Source organism: Pituophis catenifer, unplaced genomic scaffold (assembly GCF_029215685.1).
Source record: "Pituophis catenifer annectens isolate HBS135680 unplaced genomic scaffold, rPitCat1.0.hap2 SCAF_1, whole genome shotgun sequence".
NCBI lineage: Eukaryota > Metazoa > Chordata > Lepidosauria > Squamata > Colubridae > Pituophis > Pituophis catenifer.
Window position 1 is genome coordinate 279,800,184 of NW_027256881.1, and position 17,049 is coordinate 279,817,232.

Sequence of the window (17,049 nt, forward strand, 5' to 3'; positions counted from 1 at the left end):
AAATCACATTTGAGTTAACTTCTTTGGACAGGCAGAGTTCCACTAAATTTTGATTTGTCGCATTATGATAATAATTAACTGACACTAGACGTTTTCCAATCTCCTGTTTGTAATCACATTGGAGGAAGAAAGGGGGGAGGAATGTGCTCTTTATACATGAACAGGAGACTTAGCACTTAAGACTTATGTACTGCTTCGTAGCCCTTTACTGCACCGTTTACAGAGTCAATCTATTGCCCCCAACAATCTGGCTCCTCATTTTACTGACCTCAGAAGGATCGAAGGCTGAATTAACCTGGAGCTGCTCAGGATCGAATTCCTGGCAGTCGGCAGAATTAGTTTGCAATATTGCATTCTAACTACTGCACCACCAGGCCTCAAGTTAACATCAAACTAGGATTTAGTATTAGATTTGAATGTAGCTTTTTTTAAAAACAACCTTTGTTAAAGAGGGATTCCATTATCCAATCTGACAAAACGTATAGAGATATTGCCATTGTTTTAAACTTCATTTAGTGTTTTAAAGAGCAAAGTCAAAGCAAAACAATATAATTCTTGAAGGGTTTTGAGTGATATCTTAACACTCAAAAAGTGTGAGAACTGTATTTACATAAATTATTCTCTATTTAAAAAAGAATCTTCTTTTTCCACATACGGAACAAATAGATGATGATGAAGAAGGTGATGACAATGAGAATGAGAATGATGATGATAATGATAATGACAATAGTAATAAACTTGTGCTGGTTTTCTTTTGCTTGTATTTTTCACACTGCAGTTTTTCCTTTGCATTGATTTATTTGCTGTGTATAAATAACTATATATATTTATATATATTTAATTCTGCAGTGCTAAAAGCTTTTATGTTAATTACACAAAGAGATTTGCCATATTCAAAATATACACATTACATAGAATATCTTTACAGTTTGTTCTCCTTGTTCTTCTTTTTTTTTTTTGGTAGCCCAGGGAGGTGTATTATTTGCTACATGCTCCAGTTTTCAACTGTAGTTTTCGTCTGTGTGTCCGTACGTGTTGGTGTCATGTCTATATGGGTTATGTTTGCACTTAAAATACAATAGCACTATAACTCTAAAACAAAGTGAAAAATGATAATTAAATGTTCATATAGAGTAAAAAATATAGAGCATTTTCAACTCCAGCTCTGATGTGGCATGAAAGTTGAACTTGTAATTTTTTTTTTCAGACCCTTTCTTTGTGTTAAAAAAGGAAAATAGATCAGGTAAGATTCACCCTCCCCAAATTAAAAAAAACAACACCCACCCCAATGCTTTATAAGATCGTTATCTGAATATATATTTCGTAAAGTGGAGGAATGAACATTGTGGAGTCTTACAGAAGAATTCAGCAAATGGGTACTTTAGGAACTGCTGATGTTTCTGATTTGACTGAATGATTGATGCTGTTGGCTTTATTTTAATATCTGTCTTGACTTTTTATGATGATAATTTTGCCCTTCTTGAAGCCCGGTCATCCTTTAACCTGGGCAGTTCTGGAAAATTGATAGTGAGTGGCCACTCCTGGTTAGACAACACTCTTAGGACTAGTGTTCAATGAGGTATCAGAGGAGGAGAAGGCCTCCCTTCTGGCTTGAAATCTCTCCAGGAATTAGAACCCCTTGATGTAGCAATAGGCCTCCAGGGTAGCAAATAAAATGTACAACAGCCACAGACTCACAAAAAGCAAAGTTGTGGCAAGTCTGCACCCTTTAGGACCTCCTAGTTCTCCTCCAAAATGAGGCCGTCTTCGGTACAATAGCACGCTGATACAGACAAAAGCAAAAATGGTGAACAGTGTCACAGAGAAGGCAAGAGTGCCAGCTGACACGTGGAACTCCTCTCCTTGAGAAGCCCAGTAGATGGCAGCTACTGACCATGCCAGTCCAATGCCCAAAAAGACGTTGACTGCGTTGCTGCCTGTGACGTTGCCAATGGAAGCGTCTGCATGAATGTCTTGAACAGCGGCTGCTTTGCTAGCAAAAGTATCTGGAAGGGAAAAGAAACCAATGCATAAGTTCAAGTTCAAGCAGTCCTCCCAATAGAAAGAAGACAAACATGGTCCCGTTGTGAAGAAGATGGGGATACATTTTAGGGCAGAAAAAGGAAGGGCAAACAGCATTAAGATGTGTGCTCAGATGACAACTCACGTGAAAGAGATGTGCTGAAGAGTACTTAATCTAATCAATCCCACCAGGGATATCTCATTAAGAGAACAAGGTCTTAAGTTAATCTTTCCCAACCTGGTTGGTGGGATGTGTATACTGGCCCCATCTCCAAGAAATCCAAAGCAGGGCTGGACTTTTGCACTCATACCCACTTGTCCCTATTCAGCTGGGGATCATCTTCTGTTCCATTCACGGAAAAATAACCATAAATGTCCCTCTTAGACCTCCAATGTGAAATTTGAGGAGATTAGTAAGTGGAATTAGCAATAACATGCATATCTTTCCTCCACCCACTTTCAAGGCCTCTGGTGTTTCTTTATTTGTTCCATTTATTAAGATCAGGGTTTCTCAACTTTGCATCTTGAAGATGGGTGCACTTCAGTTGCTAGAAATCCCCAGCCAACCATGCATTTACACATCTTCAAGTTGCCACGGTTGAGAAACACTGGTTTAGATGAATGCCTGAAAAGGCTCCAGTCATGATAACCTCCTCCTTTTATGTGTTGTACTCCAAAGGAGAACCATACATGCAAATGTTTCCTTCTCATATTTCCATTTACACCCAGAGAGACTTGATAGATAAACTGAGGTTGGACAGTAGAAGTGTTTGCGGAGGGATGAGCATGTGGCTTCCAACTTTCTCTGGTAGAGATATTGGTAAAAAAAAACAAAAAAAACATCAACTTGTACTCTAAAATTAACAATCGTCTATATTACATCTATGTTTTTTCTTCTTTTTTGCACTTCTTTTTGCTGGTTTGCTTAGTTTTTATTCACGGTTTGAAATTTAATCAAATCGTATTTTTGAAAGAAGCAGATGTTTCTGCAGGAGTGGGCGGTGTCAAAATCAGCAAGATAGCAAGTGGGACCACAGATGATGCTGAGGAACAGCATTTGGCAGCATGTGCAACCCTATTTATATTCAGTGGAGCAAAGGAAAAAAGTACTACATTGATTCTGGATTGTGTCTCATGGCTTTTGGCTGCCTTGACTATTGAAATTATACGTAGCATTTAGTCTTAGTAGCAACAGGGCTTGTTAAATGATAGCTGTGTTTATATGCTACCATTTAGCATAAAATACCTTAAAGTGTTTTCTTAGCGTAAGAATGAAAACAATTGGAAACCTGTTTGGTGGAAGTGACTTATTTGTAACCTAATTTGGTAGTGATATGCACAGTCAAGGCTGTTAATTTTGTGCAAAGAAGGAAGATAGTGAAATGTTCCCTACTCCACAAACAAGTCCTACCCGAAATATTTTAAAGAATCATTTCTAACAGTTTCTTTGTTAAGAAGTTCAGCTGGAATATTTGTAGCAGACTTCTTGAGATAAACTATGAGGCACTTTATCATTTGCTGACATTCTTTTTTTTATTTATACATACATATGTTTGGAAGGTGCAATACATCATAAATTCCAAAAAGGCTGGTAGGTGATGCAAAGTATTTCTTCATTATTTTTCCTACTTGACAGCCCTCCCAGGAGTTAAGTAAGGCAAACATAATTTCTTCTTCTTGCTTTTCCTTATAAAAATTCGGTAACTGGCTTTCAGATGCCCCTGCTTATTCTCTTTGAATAAGCCTGGATTATTTTTTTAACATCATTTTTGGAGGACATTTCTAGGAAGCTGCACGTAACCCCATGATAGCTTGCAATCATTGTTAGTGATGGAATAGTTAAGAAGCCATTGTGGCAGGGGTGAAATGCTCCCGGTTCGGACTGGATCACCCGATCTGGTAACGACGGAGGTGGGTGGTTTGGAGAACCGGTAGCAAAAATCCCTGCCCCCCCCCCCCCATGCCCAGCTGAGCCACACAATCAGAGGCTTTTTTTTTTACTTTTAAAAGCATTTTTTCTACAACCTCTTTGACCGAAAAAATGCTTTTAAAAGTAAAAAAAAAAAAAACAACCCTCTGATGATTGCATGGCTCATCTGGGATCGTCAAAGACTTTTAAAATAAAAAAAGCCTCTGCTGATCAGGCAATTCAGCTGGGATCGTCAGAGCCTTTTGAAAGCATTTTTTTAATAACCTCTTTGCCAAAGAGGTTGTAGAAAAAATGGTTTTAAAAGTAAATAAAATAAAATAAAAATGGCCACGCCCACCCAGTCACATTACCCTCCACCAAGCCATGCCCACAGAACTGGTAGTAACAAATTTTAGATTTCACCACTGCATTGTGGTGCTACCCTCCTATTTCAAAGAGTTCCAGTCTCACCTGGGACTGAAGTGCCAAAGGCCACGAAGACCACGGCAGTCACAGAATCCTTGAGGCCAATTGTGCAGCCAAAGTGGGAGGCCAGATCTCCAATGATGGCAGTGAGCATACCAATGATCAGGATGGACACAATGAAGCAGGCCCAGCCATTGCAATACTCTGTTGGGGGCACGCAGGCAAAGAGCACTTTCCAGAAGACAGTCAGGAAATGCATGACATAATCAAAGCAGGAGGGCAGGCGCTCCTCACCAGACTCATCCTCCTCCTCCTCGCCTGCTGTAGGAAAGACAAAATTGAGCGCTTCAGATCAGTGGATGCTATGCAAAACCCCAACGCTCCAACCTTAGAAATAGTGAAGGGATAGCAAGTCATACAATCACCGCTTTATTGGGCTCTTCTTGGAGGCACTGTGGCTTTATTCGTTTCTCAGAATACCTCGCTTTCCAATATGCACATCAGATGAACAGGACCAAGATAATACAGTTTTCCAAACTTTTTCACTGTATGCACGTGCTTGAACAGGCTAGTATCAACTACTGATCTGTCCCTTGAAAAGGTTCTCTATGAAAACAACCATTTAGATAAAAGTCTGTAGAGATTCTCAGTCATCCAGGTCATGGTTGTCCCAAAGGTGCTTTTTCAGGAGGCAACTGGACTTTCTTGTTTTTTCCTTGAAGATGTTTCACTTCTCATCCAAGAAGCTTCTTCAACTCTGACTGAATGGTGGGGAATGGAAGGATTTGTATTCCTGTAGTCCAGTTGCCTCCTGAAAAAGCACATTTGGGACAACTATTTAGGTAGTTAATCATGTTTCGCAGAAGAATAACTTTCTTGCCTGCCCCATATGGTCCACAGCCATTTTTGTATTTAGAACCATCATCTGATCAAAAAGGGAACATTCCAGGCTAAGGGATAAATAAAGCCACCTGATAGAGCTGCTTTTCTGAACTTCAGGTTATTGGGTAGCTCCCAAGAAGCTTCAGCATGTGTTCTAGTAAGTTACTTCGGAATGTCCAGCACAGTCATACACAACTAGCTGCCCTCTAGAGATATGGAGGGCTGGACTTGTCATCTTAATATACATGGAGGCTACCAAATTAGGAAACCTCCATCTAGTGCCATGCTGCTGTTTGATCCAGAAATTTGTCCTGATTTTGTCTTCTCATTTCCAATCTTCCTATGAACATTGCTTACTGGCTGTTTCCTCTGAGTCTCTACTTCTTGATCCTGTCACTTATCTTCTTCCTGAAACTGCTCTGTTTTCTTGATCACACAGCTCCACCTTCTCCTGCAGACATGAAGCCTTTAGAGGCTCTTTGATAGTAACCAATTTTCTTGCCTGCAGCATTCTATGTCAGGGGTCTCCAACCTTGGCAACTTTAAGACTTGTGGACTTCAACTCTCAGAATTCCTCAGACAGCTTTTCTGGCTGAGGAATTCTGGGAGTTGAAGTCCACAAGTCTTAAAGTTGCCAAGGTTGGAGACCCCCTGTTCTATGTTGTTCTTCTTACCTCCCAAAAGGTGCACAAGGAACTTATCATTGTATACCTCTATGCTTCCTGAAAGGCTACCTATTTAATTATAGACAATCTCTATATATTCCAAAACAGTGGTGCAGCATAAAGACATCAGTATATTGAGGAAAAGTAAAAAAAAAAATCAATCTCCTCAAAGGTGACCATGGAAAAAGTCTTTTTCTAGTCAGAAACTTTCATGAGTGATTAAAAATAATAATAAAAAGGCAGTATTAAAACTGTACTTTCATTCCTTCTGATTTTATTAGTTTCTGGAGAGTTAGCAGGGATAAACAGTTTGAGACTGCACTGGGGTTCCTTATCCCTTGTAATGATAATATAAACCTTGAAAGTAGGTAACAGCAAGGGAAGCAACACTTAATGTCCTTAACTTTGTTCTTATATGAGTACCTAGAGGATGACCACATTTATTACCATAGCAACAGTGAAAAGCATTGTGAAAAGATTGAAGATAGGCAATCTTCTTCATCTTTTCTCAGAAGAAGCAAGCATTTGAACTAAAGTTATTCAAAGAAATTATTTCTCACACAGTAAAGTAGATGAACTTCAGTATTTGGCGCTAGAAGGGCTCATACTTCTCAGTGCCCAAGGTTACAAGATTGATTTCTCTTACACAGTACAGTAAAATTCAGGAGGGGACCAGCTCTGGGACCTTAAAAGTTTTAACTGAAGCTTGATGCAAAAGATATATGATTGGGATTAAAGAACTCTTGAGTCCAACAATCTGCTCGAAATCTCAAAACAATATTTTCTCCACAAACATTTCTCTTAGTAAAAGTCTCCCTCCAATTTTATTTCAGTAATAGATGGCTACTACAATTGTTTACCATTGTTAAATAATCAGGAAGCAATCCATGACAATCTATCGCTGAAGACCAAGAAATGTACTAGGTAATACCAATCTACCTTTATTCCAATAAGATTGTGCATGTAATGCTATGCTGGGGTGTGGGGGGAGGGATGTAAGCAGGGATGAAATCCAGTAGGTTCTGACAGGTTCAGGAGAACAGGTAGCAGAAATTTTGAGTAGGCAAACAGTACCTCTGGCTGGCCCCAGAGTGGGGTGGGAATGGAGATTTTGCAATATCCTTCTCCCAGGAGTGGGGAGGGAATGGGGATTTTGCAGTATCCTTCCCCTGGAGTAGGGTGGGAATAGAGATTTTGCAGTATCCTTCCCCTGCCATGCCCACCAAGCCACGCCCACTAAGCCTCACCGCACCATGCCCACCAAGCCACGCCTACAGAACCGATAAAAAAAATGGATTTCACCACTGAATGTAAGGAAAAAGAATGTAATAGTACTTGGGTAAATACATTACTACCAATTTGAATGTCATAGCTGGAATTTCCATACCCCCCTTGAAGTCTTTCCTTTGTAGTGAGGCTCAAATTCAGGTGCCAGCTGACATGGGCAGAACAATCAAAAGGGTTCAGAGTTTCTATGATATAGCTAGTTCCTCCGGGGTTAAGGCTCTGCTGGTTAATGTTTTCTTATCAGCTGGGCTTATTGGACATTATGGTTCAGATTGTTTACACTGTTGTTTTTAACTCTGCATGCTAAATGCTGCATGCTGGCCAGAGTTACTGCTGTGAGATGGGCAGCCATTTCATTCAATCAAATAAATAAAAGTCACCAACATATTTCATCTAACAGCTTTGCATCTGGAAGGTGGATTTGAAATGGATTACCTTGTTTAAGAGGTTTCTTGCACTAAACACTTGGGTTGCACTGAGAAAAATGGGTGAAAAATGAAATCCAATTTGTTCTGTCTCAAATAATGGTTTCCTTCAACTCCTCTTGGGATTAACCATGACTTGACCTGCAACCCTATATCACAGCTCTGCCCAGCATTTAACCAAACACCCACTTAAGCTTCATGACCTTTCCTATTTGGACAGAGTTCTTGGCTCTACAAAACTTGCTTTGGCTAGTTAGAAAGCAAGAGGCTCCTAGTCTCCAACTCCCTTCTTCCCAGTGGTGGGATTCAGCCGGTTCGTACCACTTCGGGAGAACCGGTTGTTAACTTTCTGGGCACTTTGGCAAACTGGTTGTTGGAAGAAATCATTAGGGCAGAAAACCGGTTGTTAAATTACTTGAATCCCAATCCTGCTTCTTCCCCTTTTGTCTCCGAGGATAGTTCTGTGCAATGCATGAATTCAAAGGATTCTTTTAGAAAGAAAAGCAAGACAGTGGAGTAGTTGGTAACTTTAATCTTCTGATTTCTAATCATGCTGCTCTTTAAAAAAAAAACCAAACAAATCTGTAACGGTGCCCGTGACACTCTCTCAAAATCTCAAACACATCCATTGGGCACAAAATGTAGGAGCTCCTGCTTTTCAGCCTGTCTTTGCTAGTGGCAAGGTTTTCCATCAACACAATAAGTAGCAGTAGATCAAATAGGAAATGTTTTCCACCTGAACTTCACTGTGTCTTGGCATATTTGGCACTGGCAGTTGGCTACCATGGATGAGGGCAAAATCCTGAGATTGAAGACTTGCACAGAGTAATCTTGAGAAGAACTTGTTTAATAATATCATGTTTCTCCGAAAACATGACCCACTCCAATAATAAGCCCTACCCTAATTTTTTGGGGGTGGGCCTAATATTACCCCTACCCTGAAAATAAGCATGGGGGGATGGGCGTGGCCAGCATGTATGGCAGTGTGGGTGCGAGGCAACTGTCCGGCTGCAGTTGCAGCCCGCTTGGGGCAGCGCAAATATCACTTTTGCCCTTCTTTTTCTGGGTGCAGCACTTCTGCTTGTTGGGCCGCTTGCCCGAAGCCGGCAGCTCCGTGGCCAGCTGCTTTGCTTTTTCTCTCTTTTTGGGAGGCTCGCGGGAGGCTTGCGCGGTGACACCGGCACTGGCATTGGCATGGGTGAGGCAGGCAATCCAGACGCCCTATGCTGGTGCTAGTTCGGTGCAGCTCTGCACCCCTACCTTGCTTCGTCCTCCACCCCCCCCACCACCTCGCTTCGTTCTTCTTTGCAACATGCAGCCTCCCACAGTAACAAGAATTGCAGGCACAATTGCTTCCGACAATCTTCCAGAATTGCCTGCGATTCTTGGGGGGTGGGGGAGGGAATTAAGACACCCCACTGAAAAGAAGTCCTAGCCATTTTTTCGGAGGTCAAAAGAAAATAAGACCCAGCCTTCTTTTTGGAGAAACACGGGTATGCACTATTACAGGAAGCACGTATCACAAAATGAGGATAAAATAAACTGGGAACAGGTAAAGGAGAGGTATGGGAACAACAAATCGGCAGTTTGATATAAAACAGGCCTTTGTGAAAACAGATCCTGTTGATTCTGATGGTTTTTATTTGGGGGGAATGAGTGATTTGGGCTGCAGGCAGAGTATTCCCTAAGCCATGCTCAAATAGGGAAGGAAGAAAAGAGGAGTGAGAGAGACATAGTAAGTGTTGAAATGCAAACTGCCCTAAGCAAGGAAGTCCCACAGTTGGTAGTAAGAATACTTTCATAAACAGAATGCCTGGAATTTTCTTTGCACTTTTCTCATTGTCTCTGGGAAGCTCACATACAGCAGAAAATGTAGGCTTACTGGAAATGAACTCTTTTCCCAGGAAGAATGCTAGTATCCAGCTCAAATACTATGATTATTTGCGAATCACGGAGTTCACTTAAAACAGAAGCCCTTAGCGTGCCTAACCACAGGTGGATTTAAAGCACTGTTTATCACTAAGGAGGCAGGTTCTGTGATATGTATTGAAATGAGTTACCAAAGTACCAAAGGATTAAGCAATCTAATTTAATTGAATGGATAAATCAACTAGTTAGATTTTACTACATTATTTAAATAAAAACAGCTGGATTACTCAAAATTAAACCCAACTGATCAGTCAAGAACAATTTTAATAGTGTGGGGTTAATGTTGATTACTGGCAATAGAAATTAAAGGAATTAATTTTTACCTATTCTGATTCTGGAAAATTACAGTAACAGGAATTATTTTTAAAAAACAGTTCCTTTCTTATAATCAGTGAAAAACTTTTCTTTATTAAACTGTAAATTTTCTTTTTATTGTGATTTTACATTTCCTGGAAATTTCATCATTCAGTGATTTTTTTGAACACCTGCTGTTAAGTAAGTTAAAAAACAAGTAATTAACTAAAAATTATTTATTATCAGACTTAATATATACTCATTTACTATCCAGTGCATGGACCCCACCCCTCAAAAAAAAGTCAAACCAAAGTCAAGCAAGTTAAACACTTTCACCTGTTCATAACATCTATTGAGCAGCAAGAGCTTCATAAAAACTCCCAAAGTAAGAATTCATGTTAGAATTCCCCTCTGCCTCTGAGTGATTGTTTCCTTATCTGAGAACAAGGCATTCAACTCTGTCTCACCTGCACTGACAGTGATGGCTTCTATGAACTGGTCTCTCCATGAATGAGTTCCTACAACCAACGCCAAGTTTGTCTTCTTGATGAGCTTGTCCACTGTACTCTGTCAATTAGAAGGACACAAAGAATATTGGTTTTACTAAAGGCCTTGTTGCAATATTTTCAGGATCAGACTCAATAAATCATTTGAGAATTAAGAGTTCAAATATATCTCTCTTTATTTACATAAGGCATTCTATATTCACTGAATATTCACAGATAGAAGCAAGGAAGGGATGCGTGCAGCTCCTTATATATACAATGGGTGGAGCTAGATATGGGAGTGGTGAAGTATGAATACATTAAGAAGTGAAGAATAAATTAACCCCTGATATCCCGTTCATATACTATTTACATAATGGAGAATAAGGCATTTACTTGTGACAAATCCCCCTCTAAATGCCGATTCGATATGCTACACAAATTACATTCAGATTCAGAACAATACAAAACATATAACTTAGAAGTCAGGTATTTATGTTGTTTAGATGGCAAAGGTTTTGTTAATATGTCAGCTATTTGTTCTGATGTCTCACAATGCACCGCTTTAATAAATCCATCCTGAGATAACTGTCTCACATGTTTAAATTTTATATCTATATGTCTGGACCTTTGTCCAATGGCGTCAGATCTAGATATTTCGATAGCAGCTTTGTTATCTTCATGCATGATAAAAGGCAAAGTGGGTTTTTTCCAAATGTCAGAAATTAAGTCATTAAACCATACAAGGTTATTTGCTGCTTTAGATAGACAAACATATTCTGCTTCTGTTGTTGAAGTGGCCACTAAATCTTGTTTGCCAGTGTACCAGTAAACTGGACAACCGTTAAGGAGGAATATATAACCAGATGTACTTTTTCTACATGAAGTGTCGCCAGCCCAATCCGCATCGGCGTAACATGTGAGGCTTGGCTCCTTGACATTATTAGGCTCCAATATCAAACAAAAATCTAAGGTATTCTTTAAATATCTTAATATCCTTTTGACAGCTTCCCAATGGTACATTGTTGGTTTACTGACATGTCTGGACAATAAATTGAGGGGCAAAGCGATATCAGGTCTAGTCCAATTGGAAATGTAAAGAAGGGAACCTATGATTGATCTATAGAATGTATTATCTTTGAATTCAGGGGATGATTCGTCTGCATTCTTTAGAAAGTCAGTCTGCATAGGAGTGTCACAGGGTTTAGCATCGCTTAAATTACATTTATTCAAGAGCTCTATGATCTTATCTCTCTGAGAAAGCTTGAATCCTCTTCTAGTTTTACTAATTTGAACACCAAGATACTTATTTACTTTGCCTAAAGATTTCAGTGAGAAATGTTCATTTAGCTTTGTTACAAATGTTTCTCTTCTTTCTTTATGTTTACCTATGTACAAAATGTCATCCACATAGATCAATACAAATTCTATGGAATCATCACTTTTTTTTACAAAGAAACAGTTATCAGCAGTAGTAGCACTGAAATCCATAGTTTTAAGCACTTTTACTGAACAATCATACCATCGTTTACCAGATTGTTTTAACCCGTATAAACTTTTGTTTAATAACCAAGTCTCATTTTTGTTTGTGTATTGACTGTGAGGTGCTCTTACATATATTTCCTTATCTAATTTTGCGTGTAAATACGCAGTCTGTATGTCATATTGGAACACATCGAGATTGATTGCTGATGCTATAACTAGAGCTGTTTTGACACTCTCAGTTCTTACTGTGGGGGAGTATGTGTCAGTATAATCCTCAGATATTTCTGTGCATAACCTTGTGCAACTAATCTAGCTTTGTATAGAGTATTGCCTCCCTCTAAATTTTTAATTTTATATATCCACCTAGTGCCAATAATAGTTTTGTCCTTTGGTGCAATTGCAGGTGTAAATACATTTAACCCTCGTAAACTTTCTATCTCTTTAGTCATTGCTGATTCCCATTTTTCTTTTTCTTTAGGAGGAAGTTTTAACACTTCCTCATATGTATTAGGTGTTGTTGATTCTCCATCCATATGCATTATATAATCCTTGTACTTATTTGGCATTTGATTTCTGGTATTTCTGATTGTTTTTTCAGGCTTACTATCATTATCATGTAAATATCTTGCTTCCTTTTTTGTTAATGAATCTGTCTTTATTTTGTGTTGACTGTTTGTCCATGTTTTCGTTTTGTTTCTATGCTTGTTGTCATTTTGCTCTTCTATAGCTCTTTTCTCTTGGAGTTTGGTATCTGTGTTGGTGCTTGGGAATATTTCATTAAGATGTATTTTAGACCAGTTGGCCTGTTCATGGAACACAGCCATTCTGGAAACTATAAATTTGTTATTATTATCGATGAATCTGTATCCTTTTGTACCTGTCTCATATCCCATAAATCTAAGTCTTCTAGACACGTTTTCCCCTTTTCGCCTCAATTGTTTAGGTATGTGTACGTCTGCAGTGACTCCAAATATGTGCATGTGTGCTAATTTTGGTTTCCTATTATACATTACTTCATATGGTGTCTTATTTACAATGCTGGACCAAGTTCTATTTTGTGTGTAATTGGAATATTGTAGGGCTTCTGACCAGAATTGTTTGCTTAAGCCAGCATTTTCTAATGTGCATCTAATCATGGTTTGTAATGTTGAGTTCTTTCTCTCTGCAACTCCGTTCTGGAATGCGGAAAATGGGCTAGATGTGTAATGTAACATTCCTTTGTCCTTCAGCCATTGGGAGAATTCCTTAGACATGAATTCACATCCCCTATCTGTCATGATTTGTTTTATTTTAATATTGTGCTGTGTTTCTATGCGTTTGTAAAACTCTTTAAATTTCTGAAAAGTTTCATCTTTATGTTTTAATGTGTAAACAAATCCATAACGACTATAATCATCCACAATGGTTAGAAAGTAACGTTTTTTGTAAATGATTGATGGTGTTAGTGGACCAACCAGGTCCATGTGTACCAAATCAAAAATTTTGTTGGTTGACCTTGTTGATTTTCTAGGCCTGGGACTAGTTTTAAGCTTTGTAGACTTACATACTGAGCATTCCAAATAGTTTTCACAATTTTTTATTTTAACACCTTCTGCGTGTTCAGTCATCTTTTGTACTACAGGAAAACTGGCATGTCCTAACTTCCTATGTAAAACATGAGCACACTCATCATGAATTGGCTTACCTATTTTTGGTTTTTTTTCATTATGTGTATCTTTGTGATTATGAGTTACTTTACATTCATCATTGTCACTGTTACTAATGTTTCCATTATCTATTTCAACACAATCTTCCATATTTGAATCAATGTTGTGTAACCATTTCTCCTTTGTTATTAAATAAGGTAGGCCTCCTTTGATTATTACTGTACCTATATCTATTTTATTTTTCTCCAATGTCGCTTTTCCTTTTGAAAACACAATGTTAATATCAGAATCTCTGCTTAGTTTTATGGCACTAAGTATGTTATGAGGTATTTCAGGTATTAGTAATACCCCCTCTATTTTTCCTAGGCCAGGTAAGGTTACATTCCCTCTACCTATTACTTGGACTTTTTCTTGGTTAGCTACTTTTATTACAAATTTATCCTCTACAAATGAAGACAATATACTTCTATTATTTGTAGTATGATTAGTTGCTCCAGAATCAATAAGCCAATTATTGTTCTCTGTTTGTTGTATGTTAGTGTTGTCTTGTTTGTTTAGTCCATTCAGTGAACCAGATTTTCTATCCTTTGAATTATCTCTGCCCCCTCTATGTTCTTTATAATTGGGTGGACTTCTATACCTATGTCTATCAATGGAAGACTGTCTGTTGTTGTATTTATTTCTATATTCTGACCTATGTCTTTCTTTTGAAATTTTAGGGCAATCCCTCCTATTGTGTTCTTTGGACCCACAGTTGTGGCATCTAAATGTTTCATGATATCTTTCTTGAAAAGCTACCTTTCTATATGGTTTGTGTTCTATGTGGTTGTTAGAGCGACTCCTCCTTGAATTGTCTTCAGCTATTAACTTATTGGATAGGCTTTCTATGGATAAGTATCCTAGATTGATTGTGTCTAAATGTGACATATAATTATCCCATGATGGGTCAAGTGAGTTGATGATAACACTTTTCATCGTTTGGTCTGAAATCACCTCCCCCCTTAAATGCAGTTCTGCTCTAATTTTGTTTAAAGATATTAAATGTTCACTTATGGAAACCCCTGGTTTTATCCTAGAAGAGAAGAAATCTTTAGACATTCTTGTGGTGGTAGCTACACTATCACTGTGAAACAAATTGAACATGCATTGAATAATTTCTGAGACAGTCAGATTTTGCTTAATGCTGTGATACATTGCAGGAGATACACTGGAAATTAATAAGAAAAATGCTCTATGGTGTAAGCAATCTAACTTTAGAGTCCAAGGTCTTTTTGGGGGATTAGTGATAAAAAACAGTAAGTTTTCCTTCATAAAGACAACCTGGAGCTGCTGATACCATTCTTGCAAATTAATGCCATCTATTCTCAGCTTTGGGAAGTCACTGGGTAAGTTTCCAACATTATTGGGTCCATTACTTACAACCGGGGGTAGTCCGTGGTCTCGTAAATGCTGGAAATTACAAAACGGCGTGGGAATGCTCGCAACGAGTCTGCACGATCCTCTCAGCATCTCATGTCTTCCTGGGCCGTCTGCGTAGTCTTGCGCATGCGCGTTGCTCATTTCATTCCTGGAGTCGTCGTGAGAGGTTCTCGTCGCTGTGGCTCGCTCGCTCTGCTCCTCCTCAGATGAATCGGTCTCTGGCTCGATCTTGGGAGTCCTGATGATAGCGGTTGTTCGTTTTCTTCTGTTGAGAGCGTTGGTCCTTGGATCGATCTGCGGTGTGGGGTGGTATCTGCAGGGCTCTCTGGGTTCAGGTGTCGGTGCTCTCGTCGTCTGGATGGGAGCGGGTAGATTTTGAGGCGTTGGCTTGCTTGCTTGCTTTCTAGTTGATTTTTTAGTAATCTTCAGTTTCGGTCCAAATGCAGCAAAAAGCATTTTCATTGCTGACTTTATTTGTGTGTCTGTTGAATCACCTTCACTTTCTGATTCTGATTCTTCTGAGGTATGGGACTTTTCTTTTTCATTTTCTTTATCTAGTAATGTCTTTCGCGCCAGAAATTTTGAATCAAGTTTTCTGATTGGCTCTGCTTCGCTCACCTTGGAGGTCTGTTGAAACCAAGATGGCTGCCATTCGAAATTTTGCGCGGGATCACCGTTTTTCTTCTTCATTGCGTTTTTGTCTGTAAGCGTATCACTCACTATTTTTGAATCTTTTGGCTTTTCAGTAGCGATGTGCTTCTCTCTCGCTGCTCCGCTGTTTTTTAGCATATCTTGGAGGTTCGCGATGAGGCTTTCATCGTTCTTTTGGCTTTTTAAAAGTTTTAATATCTCTGACCTGAGTTCGTTGTTTTCTATTTTGTTTTCCTCTTGGTCATCATTTTCATTTATTATTTCTTCGTCTTCTGTGGTGTATTCTTCAGATTCTCTCGAAATTGCATTTGTGGACTCATCGATTATTTCTTGATCCGTTTCCATTTCTTTGCTGTATGCCCTGGTGTTGGGCCTATCTCTCTTAGACATATTTAAGTTTTTATTGAGTCAATTTAACCATCCTCTGCTACCAGCTTGTTGCAATATTTTCAGGATCAGACTCAATAAATCATTTGAGAATTAAGAGTTCAAATATATCTCTCTTTATTTACATAAGGCATTCTATATTCACTGGATATTCACAGATAGAAGCAAGGAAGGGATGCGTGCAGCTCCTTATATATACAATGGGTGGAGCTAGATATGGGAGTGGTGAAGTATGAATACATTAAGAAGTGAAGAATAAATTAACCCCTGATATCCCGTTCATATACTATTTACATAATGGAGAATAAGGCATTTACTTGTGACAGGCCTTCCTTTGGAGCATCTCTCAGTCAACGTGGAGATTGACTGAAGGTGTTAGGCAGCTTTCCCATGCAGGGGTCTTCCAAGGGTTTTATAATCACATGACCCAGAATTTCCCTTCCTTATAGGTTTCCTTGTAATTGTGGTCTTAACTCTTTGAGAAAGTATTAACGGCAAGAAGCTAACTTAAGCCACAGATAGTGTCCATGAAAGAAATGAATAAAAGAAATGAAAGATATCACCATCAAACCGTATGCAGGTCAGGAAGTCTTTTTATGACAAGGTTGTTTGCTAAAAGTCATAGTTGCATCATTAAGAAAAAGGGCACCTTCTGCTTTTTTACTCATATAAAACTTTCTCCCTTCTTGGTAAATGCCATTCTTCTTTCACAGCCCGCAATGTACTCTGTCAATGGATAAATTATTTCCCATTCATACAGTAAATCCCTTTCATACTGGCGTGAACTTAGCAAGCTCAAATTCCTCTACAGTGTTCTATGAGTCTTAGTAGACATGACCTGGATTGAGACAGACGTGTCGCTAAAAACAATTTCCAGGGCAACCAACCTTCAGAGAGACAGAAATCTGTTTCAGCTAGATGTAAGGGCATGCCAGTTTGGCCTTAGAGTCATTTGACGGTAAGGATTAGCAACTGAAAACAGCAGAATAAAATTTAGCATATTTGCCAGTTAATTTCTCACATATATCAGTGTGATAATCCTTTTAGCTAGGAAAAAAATCACACGTTTGGCTTAGTTGGTTCTTAGTTATGTATCTTGAATCTTTTATTATTTATTTATTAGATTCTTTTTTATAT

General features: G+C 38.8%; 1 protein-coding gene across 6 annotated transcripts in view; it reads right to left on the bottom strand.

The window, feature by feature from the left end:
* Positions 1 to 1,343: 1,343 nt before the first annotated feature.
* SLC8A3 (solute carrier family 8 member A3) overlaps positions 1,344 to 17,049 on the bottom strand; it is a 192,689-nt gene continuing 176,983 nt past the window's right edge. For 5 of the 6 annotated variants that reach the window (XM_070939223.1, XM_070939248.1, XM_070939239.1 and 2 more), the window contains 3 exons: positions 10,307 to 10,406; positions 4,403 to 4,678; positions 1,344 to 2,006 (listed from right to left, as the gene is read on the bottom strand). In XM_070939223.1, coding sequence (XP_070795324.1) covers positions 1,630 to 2,006; positions 4,403 to 4,678; positions 10,307 to 10,406 — 753 coding nt within the window. In that variant the 3' untranslated portion in view covers positions 1,344 to 1,629. The remainder of the gene's footprint in view (positions 2,007 to 4,402; positions 4,679 to 10,306; positions 10,407 to 17,049) is intronic. The other variant, XM_070939231.1, reaches the window with a different exon arrangement.